Raw genomic sequence first — 19,663 nt, 5'->3', positions numbered from 1 at the left:
TAGTTTGGCAATTTTTTTTTTTAAACTACAGTTACATACAGAAAATATCCAAACAGAACGCAGACCACAAAAGTAACATAATGAATCATTCCCAACAGCGTTAAAAACACTTCTCTTGCTTTGTTTAAAAATTATTATTTCTGTAAATTTCTCATTTTAAGTGAATCAAAGGATGTAGTGCTTGTGGAAGGGGAAGAAGGGAAATGGGGAGAAGAAAGGAGGGAGAAGGAGGGAAGGGAGGGGGAAGAGATGGATGGCTGAGCCCCTAATAAAACCCCAGCCCCAAGCTTCCTCCCCTACTTCTGAAGTCACTGGAGTCCAGTACTAAAATAGGCCTCCTAAAGATCCACTCTGCCCTTCCATCTGGACTTAAGACCTCCAGAGTTTCCTCGATCAGTTCTTCTCCCCCTGTATCCACTCTGACAGCACTGTCCCTGATCCCTTCCCCCATGCCACTGGCTCTCTACTAGGCCCTCAGAGGAGAGCCTCAAAAGAACAAGACGACAAATTAAAAATCAGGTTAGGATACAAGGAGGACACATGATCCCGCAGACAAAGCATTAGTTTCTCTTCGTTTTAATTACTTTAATCTACATTCACTAGTTAAATAAATTACCCACAGTGAATACTGCAAGGAGGTTTGTGATCTGCCCGTCTCCCATTGGGGCACGAGACACTTGCTACAATCTTTCAAGATGCCCAGTTCAGAACCAGGCAGTAAGGCTCAGCTGCTGTGTATGAACATTATAAGGGCCATGGGGGCCTAGGGAAACCAGAGGAAAATATTGGGGAGTAGAAGAGGAAAGGGGAGGAAGCAGGGGCTGTTTGGTGACTATGGAGAAAGGCTATGTAAAAACATCATGATTTATTTACAATTCTCTTTTGGACCATCACTGACAGACAGGTGTGCACAAACACACACACACACACACACACACACACACACACACACACACCTTCCAAAAGAAGGGGCCTTGGCTGGAGACTAGAAAAATACTTCCTGTCACCAGTGCCAGTTTGGCAAAGCATTTAAAAAACAAAATCAACCAGACAAGTCTCCTGGAAATTGCTATGTTTCTTACTGAGATGACAACTTCCTGACTTTCTCACCCTGAGCTCACATCCAACCTTAGTTGTCATCCCCTCCCCTCCTCAATTCAACCAAATATAGGATCCTGCTCTTACCCTCAACAGGAGGCTTTAGACAACATATTCAGAGTTCTCTGTGGAAAGGAAGGTTGTGTTGTTACTCATGAGCTGGGTGGGAATTGGGGAAGGCAGTGAAGAACAGGGAATACTGGTCCCCCTCTTTATCACATAGCAGAGCCTTCTGGAAGCTAAACTGCATAAAGACATAAACACACTACACACACACACACACACACACACACACACACACACATACACACACACAGAAAGACCTGTAGCTGTTCCCATGACAGGATGTTATCAGACACCACAAAGCCCATCCTATTGAGGGTAGGAGGAGAGAGTGACATCTTATCATACTATTGGGATGCCACTCTGTCCAGTCTAACTGGCCATCTGGAATTCTGGTGGACTGTCAAGGCACATAGTAAGAAACACCTACAATGTGGAAAGTCAGGGATGGGGGCATCATTTATCATTTAAATTCATGTGATAAGACTCATCAAAATAGAGTTCTAGTACAACATTTCTAGGGTTCAATGAACTACCAGGTAAGGTAAAAGGAACTAACTAGCTTTCCTCTAGATTATCAAAATTTTATCCTCCCTGCATGGGAGCCACCCATTTGACTACTCTGATCCCTCTCCCTTGATCCATGTTTTATCAGCTCTACACGGTGACAAGTGAACATGTGAACATGTTAGAATGTCAGATTGTTTTTTTTACTACCATCCTTTTACTTTCCACTCCCATGTACCATACATTAACAGTAACAGCAGCACTGAAGATCCATCTAGTTATTACAAGATCATTTGTATGTCCCCATTTTTTCCTGGGCAAAACTTCTTGATCCTCAAAAAACAAGAGGACATAAAAACTCTCCAGAGAATACCAAGAGGACGGATCTTTCTCCTATCAGGTGTTTTGAATTACATATAATAGTCACTCAAGAAACCAGAGAAACAGTGCCTTCATGAGAGGCCAGTGTATTCATTCCTAGATACTACAGCGAGACCATACCTTTTCCTACTCTTGCTAGTCCCATCCGTTATGAGCTCCTATCCATCCACTACTCTCTCTTTGCCCCTGATAAGATTTAACCAAAAAGGTAATCTGGTACAAAGTCTGACAAGAGTCAACCCCCAAAAGTCAACAAGAATTCATTAATCCATGCAATGGTATCCACACCTGTACTACACAGTAGCCAAGTTAATCATACCTGAAGAAGTCGGGGTGGAAGGAAGGGTAGAGACAACAATAACAGTGAATGGACTACATGGCTGCTCCCCATCAAAGGATGGCTGCTCCTCATCTGGAAACCCAAACCAAGAATTCTGTCTTGCTCCCCACACTCTTTTAACAGGTGATCAACACTCAACAGACAGTAGATAGTACTCCTCAGAATATCAGCTTACAAGAATGTCCTTCCCATTATTGATAATACACACACACCCTTGCATATCCAAGCACACCCACATACCCACCTTTATGCCACCTGAAATTAGCCCATTCGAATTAGCAGCTGGGTTAACACTGGATTTTACCTGAGTATCTGATGGTATAGGAGGACAATGCTGAAGGGTTTAAGGAATTCCTTCTTTGCAGAAGGAAGGGAGGCATATGGGGTGAGAGAGATGGTGAGGGATATTATTGGCAAAACCAGAAACTTGCCTAAACAGAATTTTTACTTTAAAAGCTAAAAGCCTGGGCTTTCATGTACCCAGTGCATATACCTTGGCCTTCAAGGAAGTGTTTTTAAAAATTCACTTTCAAATCTCTTCCCCTGCAACACCTCAAGACCTCATTCCCTCTGATATTTCCTAAGGGTGAGAGGTTAAGGTAGGGAGCACACTCAGAAAAATTATCTCTTCTCTGCCTTTCCTCAGCCCCACAGGATAAGCTATGTCTACTTGACGTCCTCTGAATTTTGTCTTGTGTTTACACAGAAGAAAGCCTGTAACCTGGATGTCAATCATATTCACACTTAGTAGAAGTTCCTTTCACTTACGTTTCACCTCCTGGAGATGTTTGGAACTCAATGAAACCTTAATATTCATTCCCAAAAGTCCCACAGGGGCCTGAAGATACAGATACAAGAGATTAGAGTTCTTTAGTGACAGCAAAGGGGGAAAAGGGTGGGAAAAGCAGGGGGAAGGAGCAGCTCACACAATCCTTGGGTGGTTTAGGGTGGAGGAATTTCCTCAATCTCGAATGGAACTTTACCAGTCAGGGCTCTAGAAAAGCCTTGACTCCACTGGCAGCAAATACTCATCAATTTAATCACAGATGACCTAGGCACATTGAAAGAATGAAGGACCAATCTTAGCTAAAAATAATTGGGCCCAATAGTTTATGGAGTGTTTCACATCAAGATTCCCATAGCCAAAGAAGGGGCAGGAAATTATACCTAGGGGAGGGGAAAGGGAGGAAGGAGGATCTAGGTGCCTAATATAATCTGACCATCATTCTTTGAGAAAATCTGGGCCCTTTCCATGCAGCCTCATGGCTCATAGAAACTTCATCATTTTCAAATCTAAGAAAGATCTGCTGCTTTTCCTCCATAGCCTCTGAACAGAATAAACTATTCTCAAGGTCAGTAGTTCTCAAATGGCACCATAAGGTGGTGAGATCCTGAGAGGTCCCACTCGTATCTAGCTCCCTGCCTAGTCCTTTGAAGGACTCTGACCAAGAGCAAGCATAGTGCAGGAAATTGACCTTAAAGACCTCCATCTACAAAAAGAGTTGCCACATCTCTTCAAAGACTCCATGTGTGAAGCTAATTTGACACCACCTTGGTCACCTTAGTCACTTCTCCTTACCAAAGGGGTAAGATGAAATCTGGTTTAATTTTACAAAGTACATGATGATAGAAGAGTGGGCTTAGTATAAAGCAGAATTTGGGAAGAAGAGAGGAAAGACAAAGACTGAAGAAAATGTGGTTCTTTGGTTTTTGATCAACAAAAAAGCTATAATGAGTAACATTCTTCCAGAGCAAGGAGTAGGGAGCAGGGAGAAGGAGAAATGGTTGTTGGTATGCAGTCTCCAGGAAGCTTTCAGGGGACTCTGAGAGCAGGGAGTGGGATCAGGAGAGTACAAAGCAAAGAGAGGCTCTCCCATACTTGCCTTTTCGACCTTGCCACTTTATCACAGACCACAAAAAAAGCTTTGTCAGAAAAATACTCTACCTTCCTCCTCTTACCCCACCTCCCATACATTTTCTCTTTCTCTTTCTCTCACATTCACCCCCCCACCCTCCTTCTCCCCATGCACACTCGAGTGTACATGCACAGACATACATACACACATACTCCCATACACCCACACACACAGACATTCACACCCATCTCTAGCAAAAGCTAAAACCCACCCAAGGGTCAACAAGACAATTTTTGGAAACCACTTACAAATCACCCTAGGGGCTAACTCTAAAAGACTATGTTGCCTTTACCTCCTGAGGGTCACTGAGTCACTGACACGTGAGCTTCACCAATTTGCCACTGGTCACAACAGGAAAAAATGTAACCATGCCAGACTGGGAAGAGATGATCTACATCTAGGAAAAACCCAAAGCAGAGAGGGCTTTCCTTGGAGCTTTACTAGAAGCCACAAGTATCACAGTCTTGCAGTGGTGTTTACATGATGTATAATTGGATTGATCCAGTTATTCCACAGACACAATACAAAACTGTGTCCCAAAGTGGCCAATGTGATGGGACTAAGCTGATCTTAGAGACCATCTACTAGCCACAATTCCATAGGACAGTTTCCCTCCACAACTAAGTCACATACTTCACTTTGCTAAACAGTGTTGAGCAAATATCCCTGTAGAACTCTTCAAGTTTGATGAACGGCTATATTGGGCCTGTCCACAAACATGCCAGAGACAAACTATATAAAATATATTCTTTCTCACACTGGAAAATTGTATAATTGCTAGAAGAGCCTGTAAAGAGGTTAATTTCTTTTATTCTGGGAAGAGACAGAATTTCACCCTGCATTCCGAAAATGTCTGTTGAGCCCCAAAGGCATCATCCTGTCTCGATGAGAATTGCAGCCTGGGCTATATTTGGCAAGTGGGAAGGGACAGGAGCGGGAGGCAGGGTAAGAAACATGAAAATACGTTGTGGCCCATGGTATTCCTTTTTTTCATGATTGACCATAATACAAAAATGAATTAAGAACTCCATTATTCTGAGTGCAGGTTTCTGGGGACCCTGAAGGAGCTGGAGTAGGGCTGGGAGGGAAGAGAAAGAGAGAAGCAAACAGCTTATTCCCATGTGCCATAAATATTAACCTGAAGATAATACCCTGGGAACAAAGCATGAGGATTCTGTGCTAGAAATTAACCAAAAACTCACCCCAGGGACCTAGGCCTAGAAGTCACATCATACTCCATTCAATCTTCAGTCTGAAGTTACCTCCCTTAACCCTTAAGCTGGTCTCTCCCAAAGGCCTCAGGACACCTTGTGGGGGAGGAGGGGAAGGGAAAAAGATGAGGAGGGCCCAGCTTCACACATCAGACAGCTTAAAGCAGCCCTTCCATCTCTGTCTACTTCCCAGATACTTGAGAGGTAGATGGCAAGAGATGGTAGATTCCTTTCATGAGGATCTCCCTCATTCCCCATCATCCAGCCCCTATCCCCAGAAACTTGGGCTTCACCTTGTTAGGTTTCTCAGAGATACCATTATATTCCCATTGGTCTTTCCTGTGGATAAGTAGATAAAAAAGGGAAAGGAAACTGGACAGCTTTCTTCCCTTTCCAATTCCCCATCTGAATGTATAAAATCAAAGAAAATAATATTCTCAAATATTAAACCAGAGCTAGACTTCTCCACCCAAACAAAAGAAAAAAATAGGAAACAAGGTTGCCTTTTTAATTTCAATCAAATATGCTGTCTAAAGTCAGCCAGGATCTCCTGAGCCCCCATGCATCTGGAAATTGTGCACTTAACCATGAACAAGCCAACACTGCTCTGCTACAATGTAACAGAGTAACAGGGGATGCCTCGCAGTTTTCCCAAACGCTCCCTGGCAGACGAGGGTGGCACCGCAGAGGTCTCCACTGCTGTCTAGCTTCCCACTGACCTGGCCTGCGGGGGCAGCTGGGCAGGCTGTTGGTGGGGGAAGGCCCTGGCCCAGGGTATCTAGGAGAGGGGAAGAGAGAAGGCAGGCTGTGGCTGCTTACACTGTTGCATACGCATGCAGACTTGGTTCCAATTGGTTTGGGTTGGTTGTTTTGTTTTCGTTTTTGTTTCCTCCCTCCTTTTTCTAAAATGATCCGATTATAGTGTGAAATCGCAACTGGTGCAGGCTGCCCAGACGAGGTAAGTACGGTTCAGTGGTGCTTTCTTTCTCCTTGAGCTTGCCAGCATGACCCCAGCCCTGCCTATTTCTGTATCTGGAATATAAAGAGCCTTAGGTTGATGTTCTTGGCAGCCAGCAGTTTGTTACACTCCACAGAGTCTATGATGGGGAGTGGCACATAGTCGGTCTCGTTGTTCTCATTGGTAAAGACAAAGTGATAGATCACAGGGTTGATTTTCACATCGTCATAGGGCCCCTTGAGTAGGAGGAAGGAGCACTCCATGGGGGAACTGATCTTGCTCTTCAGGATGAGCTGAAAGGAGAGGGTACGCTTACAGGATAGATTGGGGTTCCTCTCAGAGTCGTTTACCCGCGCCTTCAGGACCCACGTCTGGCTCAGCACGGTAAACCTCGGCGTCTCGTAGTAGAGGCGTGTGATGAAGTCATCAGTACGGTACGGGCGGAATTGAACTTCTGCAATGGGACAGAGAGGGACGGGGAAGAAAGACCAGGAAGTTATTGAAGGCCATTGGCAGGGCAGACAACCAGCTCACTTTACCTGGGGCTACCGTGTGGAGCCTTCCTCAAAACGGATGAAGACCGAAGGGGTCCAACTGCTCGAAGCTGGGTTAGTTTCAGGAAGAATGTGACTTACCGAGAAGAAACTCAATGCACTTTAATTTTTAAATGACAAGTTAATTACAGGAAGATTTTCAGATGCATAAGCTTTGGGGGGGAAATAAGATAAAATACAAACATGGTTAATTAAAATCAGCTGAAGAGAAACAACAGGTTGCAAAAGGTAAACAGCAAAACCACTCTGGTATTTATCAGGAGCTGCATAATGACATATCACATATCCCAAGTACTCATTGCTTAGCAGGTCCAATCTATCCTATTAATTTTTATGCTATAATTGGGCCACCATCTAAAAGTGTCCTGCAGTTCTAAAGTCTTGAGCTAAAATTCTTCTGATCTACAGGGTCCTGCCAGACCTAGGTGAGGGGGGAGCTGCTAGAGTTGGCAACTGGCACTAGTTATGGCTTTGGGAAACTAAGCTCACTAGGTGTGTGTGCCCCCGTTGGAATAGGGGCGGAGAACAAGCAGAACACACAGACAGGATACGGTTCTGAGAACAATGTGCATTTTATTTGGATTTGGATACACAGCCGTCAACAAGGTAAGGCACAGACTTGGCATCGCCGCAGAGCAAACCAGAGGGCAGGGCAAGGGAAATACAGACTGTCCGTTTTCAGCAGGGTACAGAGAATGCCAGATGAGATACATGTATAGATTATGTATAAAGAAAACAATACATTGGGTTGAGCTGCTCTGGGCTCAGATTTGCAAAGAGGCTAATAAATCAAACACAACTAACCAAACCTTTCCAGACATAGTCCCACTTGGCTCAGTCCAGGAAACCCTTAGCCGGCCAGGTCCACCAGAGGGCATAGCCAATGTTCTCAAGCTATCACCCTGGATCAAGAGGTAGTTTTAATGTGTTAAGTCTTTACAAACCAAAAAAATCTCAAAGCACAGCTACATATACAGCCTTATTGTGCAATTCATACAGAAATACATATTTTCCAACATTTTCTATGAGAGAGAATTGAACGAGCACAACATATCTGTGTAGTAAGGTTGACCAGTTATTTCAAGCTACACACAATTTATGGTATTAGCCTAGGACCAACATCATCATTTTCCTGGAATCAATCATAACCCAAATGCTTCTCTAGCGTCTGTCTCATCACAAAGTGTATACTTCCATAGCAGGCAGGAAAATGGTCCTAATCTGGCCTCTAGCCCCACAGACTGCATAGGTTAACAGCTCTGGCTCATTCCCACCCAACTCCCCAAAGATGGCTAGTGATGAAAGAACATGGTCCTAAACTGGGGATTCCACCAGAGAACACAGCTCAAGCCAGCCCCCAGCACCTTGGGAAACAAGTCTCTTCTCTCAAGTGCAGCCTTGCACTTGGTGCCAAGACAGGGACTCCTCTGGGGGGCCAGGGCTTGAGATTCCCACAATGGCACCAGCTGCCCCAGCATGTTCGACCCCATGTAGTATGGCATCGCTGCCTGTTAAAGTCCCACTCTTAGGCCAAAGATCCAACGAGATCCAGCCAGCTAATTTTTAACAGCTCTGTCTGTTACCGTTCTGTCTCAGCAGCGCCTAGGACAGATGAACAGTGTTTTCACAGCTAAGTCTGGTGTCTGAATCTTCTAAAAGGAAGACATTCTTTGACAGCTTTTAACAATGCATTGCTGATTAATTGCCCAAGAACAAGGATGCCCTGCTCTTCTTCTCCGGAGGGCAAGAGACTCCAGGGCCCCCAAGAAACTTCTTATCTCAGCCCCAAGGGTACATCATTTCTGAGTAACAAAAAATTAGGTGCTCTATCCCATCTCAACTCAGACCCACACCCATACATTTTTTGGTCCAGATCCACAATGCCTAACCTAAAACACTGACCAGAGAAAGATCTACAAGAGTTGTGAAAAATTATCAGACAGTCAACAGCCAACTTACCTGGGTCCACAACATATCCTTGTCTGTTCAGGATAAGGCATGTGGAGTAATGCTGTTTGCCAATTCCTTGTAATCACTCTTCCCCCGTCCTCCCAACCCCCCCAACCCACCCCATGGCTTTTGCCCCCTAATTCTTTGTCCTTGGAGTTAATCAGAACCTATGCCAGAGTTTCTAAGTGCCTAAGGAAGGAGAGAACTCAAGATTGGACCAACCTGAAGATGAACCTTGCTATGATTCCTCCCTAACCTTTCAACACCAGGGAGAAAACTCACATGAGATGAATTTGGAAGAGACCTATCACATACTTTCCCCTCCCAGGGCCAGGTCGCCGACAAGGAGAGGACTTGTAACACCCACTTGGGTCAGGGGATTCTCTTGAAGCACAGGATCCTAGCCAGGAAGGCAGACAAGGAATGTCTGTCAGTAAGCACACTGTCAGATGTCATTTTGACTTTCAAGAAGACAAAAAGGGTCATAGCAATAGTTTCCTGAATTTCTGATTTTATGTTCTCCCTGATCTTTTGTACACTGCAAGCAGTTGCACTTACTACTAACTTACCTCCAAAAAGGGAATGCCCATACCACAGCTCAGCTCAGCCCAGCCCAACCCAGCACACATAAATCCTGTTCTCCAAGGAGCTTAAGCAGCTTCAGCATCCCCTGTCACCCTGGACATATGTCTCTATTTACCCCTCCTCCCCTAACATGTCATTCTATCCAGTGCTTCTATACTATCCCTCTACATTTATTCTAAATTCCCACTCTTTATTGAGAAGAGAAGGAATACACACAGCTAAACTATCTTCCCATATCAGAATGGACTAAAAGTATACACACAGTACAATGACTGGAGACAGTCACTGTGCAGCTTTTTATGAAAAGAGGGGCCATGGATTAAATATAGACCAAAATATACTTAAGAAAATGTTCAGAGGAAGAGGAGGTCCCTGGGCCCCTCACAGCCTCTCAGATGATTACCTGTGTAGCCGATCTTCTCAAAGCTGAGCAGGCTGAAGATGCTGTTATATAGCTGCATCTCCTTCTTGTGGGTTTGGTCCATCTCATCCAAAATCTCCATTAGTTCATTGCCAGTCTTGGTGGGATGTGTGCATTCTGCTTCATGCACAGTCAGCTCATGGAAGGGGCCCTGCCACGGGCAACCGATGCGTTTGTATTTGCACTGCGTGACCCTGCCAGAAAGATGACACACATGCACATGTGCATCACTGGAGACTCTGGACATAAAGCATGCACATAGAGAGTATAGCCAAAAATCTTGTAGGCCCTAGGGCAGAGCAGAGGACCCTGCCGTAACCCCAGCAATGTCTCTGGGACCCATGGGCATGTACCATGAAGAATCCTGAATTTGTGCTTCAGCACCAGCCTCAAATCTTGGCACTACAGTTTAGTCAACACAGAGCCCTAGATTCATAGCACACATCTGTTTTTCCTATATCTTTCTACCTTCATGCACACACTATCACACAAGCATACTCTGCTAGTATTACTTCATTTCTGCACTCCAAGATGTAATAAGAGCTTTTCTAGTTAAGAAAAACTACCTACCACTGTTTCAAATCTCAAGTGCAATTCAATTCAACAAGTGATGTAAATCCTTGTGCACATAACTCTATGTCTCTCAAACAGTGCTTCCAGTTTCACAGTCCTTCAAGACAATGAGGAAGTTTCCTGATGGTGAACCTTGTAATCAGGTAGTCAATACTCAATCTAGGAAGCTTCTGATATTGTGCAAGCCCAAGGTCTAAATAATCTCTACCTGTGGCAGAGCTAAAACCACAGTCCTATTTTCTAAAGAAAAATATGACAGACTATCCTATACTAACAGGCTTTAAAACTAAGGTCTTGGAACTGTTAAACTGGATCAGGGAACAGGCAGAGAAGGAACTATGGAGAGAAGCCAAACCAGATCATTAGGAGCATGAGCCCAATGAAACTGGGCCTCTCTCCAAGGTACTTTAAACTTAGGAGGACCTTGACCTGGGATCTAATGGTCAGGGCTTCCCCAAGAAAGACCCATATCCCTAAGGCTGAACAAGAATCAAACTGATTTAGGGAAGGAATAAGAATGGGTAGGGTAGCAATAGAGAAGTATTTTCATTCAGCCAGGAGGGCTAACCCATATTTGTCAGCTCTACTATTGAAGAGATCAAGAAAGGCCATCAAACAGGACATATATGGATTGACCTTGAAAATAGGCCTTTTTTTGGTGATTTGCACTTAAGCCAAAAAAGCGCTTTCTTGAAGTCTGATCTGGAAAAAGCAGTAACAGAATTTGTGACAAGATAGTTAGCTGTCTATCCCTGCTGTCCAGTGTACAGTCAGTCACAACCTGATTATATATAGGCTGACTTCTTCGAAGCAGGGGATCAGCAATAGCCTCCTGAGAATCAGAGGTCTATCTAATCAAAAGCCGAGATTTCTTGCCAACTCTAGGACCCCCAGCTACCCTGAAACTCTCTTTTCCCAGCCCATGAAATGCCTTGGTTTGGTTCACAAATGGAGCCTTTGGGTTATTTCCCTGTTGAGAATCTTCTTCCTCCAATGAAAAGACAAGACTGGAGACCTGAGCAAGAGGTATCAAGAGTAAAAAAGGACACCCAGAAGATAATTCACTAACTGAAAACTTTGTTTAGTAGAGGTCAAACATAATAAGATGAAGGAAATAGGGAGACGAACCAAAACCTATTTCATCTATGACACAAGAAAGGGCTGGGACAAGTATCATTATCAGACTGTTCCACCAGTTTCTGAATTGGATCATTTTTACAACCTTCACTTTGAAGGTTAGATTTAGGATTTCTTGCCAGCCATCTTCAGAATTTCATTGAGTCATCAAGCTTCTTCTGAAGTTTCTAAATTCTTCTGTGAGGCCCAAGATGCCACAATGTCTGTTCTGTTTCTGGATCTTAAACCTTGATTAAAGAATCAGAGGCCTGGCTACAGGTCTCACGTCTATTTCATCCCCAGAGCAGGGATCCAAGGACCCCAGGATCTAAGGACGCTGGCTCTATTTCCTCAGAAGTATCACCTTGCTCCTTTCAGAAATGTCATTCTGGGACCATTAAGCCAGAAGGCTATGGGAAGAGCAAGGAACTTAAATCATTCACATTTTTCACTAACTTGGAAATAACCAAGCTCTCCCTATCTTTTTCTTTTTAACTAATGCTAACCATGGCACAATGGCTTCAGAGAAGCCAGGCTGATTTTCAGCAGAGCTGATATATGCTGAGACCCCAAAACTCTGACAAGAAGATACTGGTTCTGTTCATCCATGTAACTCGCTTAGGAGATCTCAAACTTCCCCCTCACCTGGAAGAAAAAAAAAAAAAAACACACCGAAAAGACTCCCCAAAGTACTCTAGTAACCAAGGAAGAGAACTGAAGTCAAATATCTCAAGGCAATCAGAAGTCAAGAAAGATGAATGTCAGTAGGAATCAAATAAGATCTGTGTCATGAAACTTAGGTGAAGTGCCATAGCCTCCTCTTCTTCCTCCAGACTCTGAGAATGGCTTGGCTAATAATGGACAAGAAGTATGTGATCTTCTTAAATTTTTTTTCCTATCCAGTCTCTCATACCATATCCCAAGGAACACTACAAGAACTTAAGCCAACCTTGAGGCACTAAGCCAATGGTATTTAATCCAGGATACATGAGTTCCATTTTTTTCCCTAACAAGACAAGAATTTGGTGCCATTCTCCAACTAGCACCCACTCAGAAAAAAGTACTCTCATGAGTACAAGAATGAATGTAGAAAGAACAGGGATCATGTTCCCCAAAGTATTATATCAATCATCGAGAAGAACTCTGGGCAGATAAGAGCCTTTTTGGAATGCTTTGCTTGGTAAAAATCAGAACTGGTCTAGTACTCCAGGGAAGACAATGTTAATGAGGGATCCTGTGTGAAAGAGTCTCTCCAACTCCAGGCAGAAACGGCAATTTTCAAAATCTCAAACTCACTCCCAGCTGGGAAGGCAAGTTAACAGCCTCTTTCTTTCCTGCCAGGGGCCAAGACTCTAGTCCTCTTACTCCTGCTCTAAAGACCACGTACCACACCTTCAGAGCCACATTTATCTGAATAATATCACCCATATCAAATAATAACCAAGAAAATCTAGCAACACTGAGCAGTGTATCCCTAGGAATATAGGAAGTAGGGCCCAAGCCCAAAGGTGAGAAGCCTGCCTTGTAGGGGTCTTTCTAGGAGAGACAGGGAAAAGTAGCCTGCATTCTGGTTTTCATGGGGTGCTCAGTCAACATCACCAGACTTCACCATTACAGAGAAACAACCAATATACTTCTATCACCTTACGGTTACAAAGTCTTTCCTCACAGCAGCTCTGGGAAGCAGACCGTGTAAATTCATCTCCATGTTATAGGTGAAGAGACTTCTGAGAAGTAGAATGACTTGCCCAAGCTATTAAGTGGCAAAGCCAGGGAACTGAGAGAGCCCATCTCCCAAAGGGCTGTGACCTCCTGCGAGGGGGGAGGAAGGTAGGAAGGGAGGGGCGGAGAGCAGCCACTGGGGGCGCTTTACCTGTCCTGGCACTCCTCTTTCTGATGCCTCTCCAGGAGGGAGCGGGGGAACTGGCGCATGCAGAAGCCGCACTCTGACGGCAGCTCACTCACTGCTTTTTCCACAGCCAGGTTTCGGCAGCAGAGGCTCTTACTGATCTCACAACGACAATTGGGGCATGTGGCCTGTTCCTCCTTCAGCCGGGCATCTGCTAGTAGGTGGATAAAACAGCCAGCGCACATCAAGTGACCATTAGTACACTGTGAAGAAGGAAAGGGAAATGGAGCTTCATAGACCTGGTGGGTACCCAGTCACAAATGCATGCGCGCACGCGCTTCCTCCAACTCCTCCCGCGAAGCCCCGGTGTGCGCGCAGGAACCGGCACCGCACAGAACCAGCATCGCGGCCTGATTCAGGCTGGCGCGGCCTCACAGGACACTATCGTGGAGGGGGCAGTCTCAAAAGACAGCTACAAAATGACTGTCTTCACTCAGTAAAGTGACTCCAGAGGATGTTTACTTCCTCTCAGGCTACCTGCCAGCAATAAAGTAAGCGCCATCATATGAATGGGCAGGTTGCTTTATGACTTAACTTCTTTACTCAATTTACATTTTCTCCAAAACAAAGGGATTTCTTTAGCCATTAGGAACTTCTAAATTTGATTCCCTGTTAGACTGTAAGCTCCTTGACTGATACAATTGATACAAATAGAAAGACTGAAACGATCTCTATCAATAAGTATTTTTGAGTGCTCTATGTCAGGCACCTAGCACAGTTCCTGACATAGAGCAATTAATACTTGTTGATTCTTTATAAATTCCACCAAAAATTATGTTGACTGCCGAGGAAATAGAATGGAGATTGAAATAAACCTCTTCACCCAAAGTGCTATTCCCCAGAGTCCAGTTTCTTCCAAGGAATATATATTACCTAAGGCTTTACACAAAATAGACCATCTCCCCACAATGATCCCTTCCTTTTGCCATTTGGTACCCCAAAAAGGAGGTTCTAACCATACCATAGTCAAGGAAGATCCCCTCAACAAGACCAACAAAATCATCTAGGATCAAAATGATAGAATATGAGAAGCAAAGGGATTTAGGAGGAAAAATACTCTAACTCTTCATTGAAAAATTATCCCCTTTACAATATAACCAATAGTGGTGATCCAGTCTTTTATTGAAGAGCATTAGGATAAGGAAAAACCTACCATACCCTGACTGCTTCTTCTACTTCAGGAAAGGTCTAAAGTTTTTCCTTTTAAGTCAAAACACAAAATCTGTTCCGTTTTAATTTCTATCCATTGATTCTACTTTTGTCCTCTGGAGTCACACAATAAAAATATGACCGTTTTCCCTCATGAGAGCCCTTTATCAGTATAAAGGAATCTAAAAAGTGTCTTATATTTGGTCATGTCACTGATGACTTCTAAGAAAGCAGTTCCGAAATAGCAACTAGAATAAAAATACGTTGTCAAGTTGTGAGTATATGGTATTCTATTCCTAAACTAAATATTTCTATAGGTATTGTACAGGACTGAACTGGGTCTTTTGTGATAATTTTATAAAAAGACAAATCATAACACATGAAAGGTATTTCACTGGACCTCACCCGAATATACATAATGAGTTCAACAATGAGGACTAAAATAACGGCAACGCAAGTTGTCAATCAAGTCTGCATTCCTAGGTGCAATTCAAAAATAATTTAATTTCTTTCTCCAACAGTTTCCACTTCTGTTCCTTCCTTTTGTCTCCCCAATGAGAGATGTCATATGAAAGGATCTCCAACATCCCTTTCACTCAGCAGGAATAGACAGGAATAGCCTGGCTTATTGGAATCCATACTAATCCAAAGGCTCCAGTTTCCTTAGCAGGAAAAACTGACTGGCCTGATAACTTCTTTCCTGAGCAATTTTATACAAGTCAGAAAACTTGTTAGGCAGCTAAGGAAACCTGAAATAGTTCAGTGACAGCCAACAGGTGGGAAATAGTAAGATCCAGATCAGGGGCAGCTACAATTCAAATAAATCTGACTTTTAAAGCCCAAATGACTATAGAGATTTTATTTTGTTTTTAGTTTATTTAGTATAACGCTTCTTTTAAGTGTGATAGGTTCACTCACATCTCTCTTCCTCAAAACAGATAAAAAACCAATCCTGCTTTGTGAAACAACCAAAAAAAAAAAAAAAAAAAATCCCCTCCCAGAGCAGATCTCCACAGAAAAGTATCAAGGAGACAAAGGTTATCAGTAGAACTCCCCAACAAGAGTCACAGAGTCCTAATAAACAGAACTATACACCTCTGAAAATAAGAGGCATCTGTTGGGAGAAAGGAAAGGTAGTTGAGACTGGCCCAGGTAAGCAGGTTATTGGATATTTTCATGTTTCTTTTTGTTCTTGGCACTTTGACGGACCACATAACTATGAAGGTTTTCATCTCTACTGCATAAAACTTCACCTGGACTCTGGAGCATTTTCTGTGTCCATTTTGATTTACCTATCTATAAATATGCCAATTCAACCCCTCCCCATCCTTATTTCTTAAAAGAGCCTTTGCTTGTTCACAATATTAGGAAATTCATGTGTCAGTGAAAAATGAAGAAATGCAGAGGTGGTGGCGCCCCTCCCCACAAGGTTCAAATACCACCGAGTTAAGGTCAAAAAGTGCTGAGAGGTACCTAAAAGTTGCTACAGATCAAAACAGATGATATATTCTCTGGTTTAAATCTTCACCCTCTAAATTTGAGGGCAATAGTGTTATTCCCTTTGCACAACTAGCTGTAAGAAGGATAGAATAGGAAACCCTATTGGACAAGGAGGTGGTAAAAACATTATAATATAGTTAAGGACTCCCATTCTAAGATTTTGCTTAACTTGAAAATCTTATTAACTTGAACTGATTTGATAATACTTTCGCAAAATATCTCCAAAATGCTTTTTAATTCCAGGGAGAATCATTAGACCTTCCAGTGAGATAGTAGCATTTTTTTTTCTACACATATTTGACACTAATATTAACCACACAAAAAAAATTACTGACTGCCAGTTTTTATGTAGAAGGGTATGAAAACAAATGAAATTACAAAGCACACAGGGAATGGCAAAACTCATGCATATATGCAATCATTCTTCATACCTGCCAAAGTGACATACCTAAACATAATTTGTTACCAAATCACTCTTCTGCTCAAGAAGCTGCAGTGGCTCTCAAGTGCTTTTGAAATAAAATATAAACTTTTCTATTTGAAATTTAAAGCTCTTCATTGTTTGGTTCCAATCTATCTTTCTAGGCTGATTATTATATTAGCATTTTTTATTCATGATAAGCTCCAAACAAAGCAGCCTTATTCCCTATAACTAACATATCATTTCTCACATGAGATATTCTCCCTTCTTAACTCTGCCTACTGGAACCTTTAAAGTACTTTTTTTTTTTTTTTTTATCTTTCCTGATTCTTCCATTTGTTAATTTCCCTCTCCCCTGTACCTAGACACAGTGTATTTACAAAACCTACATTTACTTATATTGTTGCAACAGCCTTACATAAAGTAAGCTCCTTGGGGGAAAGAGTTGTATTTGGATCTATAGAACCCAGCACAGAGCTTTGCATATAGCAGACAATGAATGTTTGTACTATAGATGTCCTAGAGAATCTTGCTTTTCATAAAGGATGGATATTAAGTTACTAGTCCTGGTTTCCTTGTATATTTGAGGTTCATATCCAAAGCATTTAAAGGGACAGTGAATTTGTGGATTTTTGTGGATTTGTGGATTTGAACAGTTTGTGCCTTCTGGAGTCTGAATAACACTCCCAATGTTCCTAATAGTAAGTGCATTTCCTCAGACTAGCTTATCTCTTTGATCTGTAAAGGAGTTTGATGAAGATGTAATTTCTTCTGGCCCCTTTGCTTAAAATAAAATAAAAAAAATTTTAAAAGCTCCCATTACCTCCCAGTTCTGTCCAAAGCTGAGCCATTCTTGGATCAGTTGCTTTCTGGGGCTCTGGCCACAGGCCAACAAGATCCTGAAATCTTAGCTGGAAAAGAACTTAGAACTCATCTACATTCTTATTCCATACCTGGCAATCTCAATTTCAATTTAGCTACTACATATCAGGTACTGCCCTGGGCAGCGTGGATTAAACAACAACAACACAGCAACAACAAAACAAAAGTGAAACCATCTATGTCCTCAAAAAGGTTTGTGGGATGTGCTTGGACTTCATGATCCCCTGGGCTAGGCAGTCACTTATACTCTCAGAGCTTAAGACAGCTTCGGATATGTATTGGCAGATGGGAGTCTCTCACTAGCAACTCCCTCCCAAGATTACATCACAAGTCAGCTTTCCCAAGCCCTACCCCAATCCCCATGTATAAGGCAATGCCAAAATAGTCCTTATGCTGAACAAGCTTTTTTTTTTTGGACAAGTAACTGAATGTAGTACAGAAGGGTGTTGCAAAGAAGAGCTGATGATGACTCCAAATTCTGAACCTAGGGAAATGGAAAAATGTGGTACTCTCAACAGAACCAGTGAAGTTTGAGGGCAAGTAAGAAGTTGTTTTAGATATTTTAAATTTGAGATGTCTATGGGATAATATAAGTAGAGGTCAGTCAATAAACATTTGTTAAGCAAGATAACTATCCAAGAAATCAATGGAAATATAGTACTGAAGTTCACGATAAAGTTATGGGTTAAGATTTGCGAGTCTTCAGTATAGCTGAATCTATAAGAATGGACATTGCTAGAGTCCATTACCAGACTGAAATTCAGGTCTTTTCTGACTCTAGTCCTTAGCTGTCTAGGTGAGAACAACAGAGCAGTGTCAAAAAACCCAGAAAGAGAGAGAGTTTCCAGAAAGAAGACATGATCAACATTGCCAAAAGCTGTAGAGAAGTCAAGATGTATGAAATCTGAGAAACTGGATTTAACAATAAAGAGTTAAACAGTAACATTGAAGACAATGATTAAGTGGTGAGGGGGGTCATAAGTCAAATTACAAATGGCTAAGAAATTGGAGGCAATTGAATATTGACAGTTTTTTTCTAGAACAAGGGTGGGGAACACCTCCCCCCCAGCCAAAGGCCATTTGGATATTTATAACATCATTTTTGGGCCATAAAAAATTATCAACTTTTAGTGGGAGGTTGTAGCTTTCAGTTGCCTTAGCAAATGATTTGGTGGGCCTTACACAGAGAATAAATATTTAAAGAGATTAAATCTCTTTAAATTTAAAGAGATTAAATGAGAATTGTTTTGAGGATGAAGAGGATCTGAAAATATCTATAGGTAGCAAGTAATACAGTATAAAAGAGTGAAAATTAGGGAGAAAGAAGCAAACTCCTATGGGGAAAGCAACAAAATGGCAGCAATAGGGCACTGCCAAGGAATTGGAACACCTTATTTTCTGAGTTTGGCACAAAGGAAAACAGTGGAGATAGTGCTGAAATTATTTCAAGTATGGAACTGCATCAGAAAAGAAGCTCTTGGCAGAATGCCTTGATTTTTTTCTTATAAAGTATAAGGCGAGATCCTTTGCTTGGGATGATAGGCAAGGGAAGAATGGAGGGTTAAGAGAAAGTTTGGAAAAGCCCAGAGATACATTTATTATTGTGTAACTATACAGATCCAGTTAAAACTAAATAACAAATTTGTAGCAGATCCAGTCAATACAGTTGTATGATTTCTCTCAGAAATACATAAGTAGGAATAAGCAGAAAAGGCAAAAAGTTGGTAGCAGTAATCTAAGGTTAAACATTGGAAAGGAATGGGATAACCATGAAAGGTCAATGGAGTAAAAGATTCAAGGATCAGGCAGTATAAAGTTTAACTGGTTAAATAGAGGGTCAAGTTTTTAAAGGGAAATGAGACCGAGCAAAGGTGGTAGCCTGGGAAGGCAAGGAGGGGTGGAGTGACAGGAAGTTGCCAGAGAATGGGCACAGAGAGCTTTAAGAACAAGGGTTTGTCTAAGTCAGATAAAAGGGATTTAAGAGATTTGGATGGGGAAGTTGGATGCTTATGAGTGATAAGATCAAGGATATAACCATCTGTAGGGATGTTTAGGGTAAAGTGAAGATGTAGATCACCAAAATTTGAGGAAGTATAAACTGGGAAGTAATAATATTTGAGGGGAAGACA

General features: G+C 42.3%; 1 protein-coding gene across 1 annotated transcript in view; it reads right to left on the bottom strand.

The window, feature by feature from the left end:
- Positions 1 to 19,663, bottom strand: part of LOC100925930 (cysteine and histidine-rich protein 1) — a 50,981-nt gene continuing 31,318 nt past the window's right edge. Inside the window, exons 2-4 of the mRNA XM_023496662.2 lie at positions 13,547 to 13,785; positions 9,967 to 10,178; positions 1 to 6,928 (exon numbers count right to left, since the gene is read on the bottom strand). Coding sequence (XP_023352430.2) covers positions 6,537 to 6,928; positions 9,967 to 10,178; positions 13,547 to 13,785 — 843 coding nt within the window. The 3' untranslated portion in view covers positions 1 to 6,536. The remainder of the gene's footprint in view (positions 6,929 to 9,966; positions 10,179 to 13,546; positions 13,786 to 19,663) is intronic.

This window comes from Sarcophilus harrisii, chromosome 1, assembly GCF_902635505.1.
Source record: "Sarcophilus harrisii chromosome 1, mSarHar1.11, whole genome shotgun sequence".
Taxonomy (NCBI): domain Eukaryota; kingdom Metazoa; phylum Chordata; class Mammalia; order Dasyuromorphia; family Dasyuridae; genus Sarcophilus; species Sarcophilus harrisii.
This window is presented reverse-complemented; position numbering and strand designations above follow the sequence as displayed.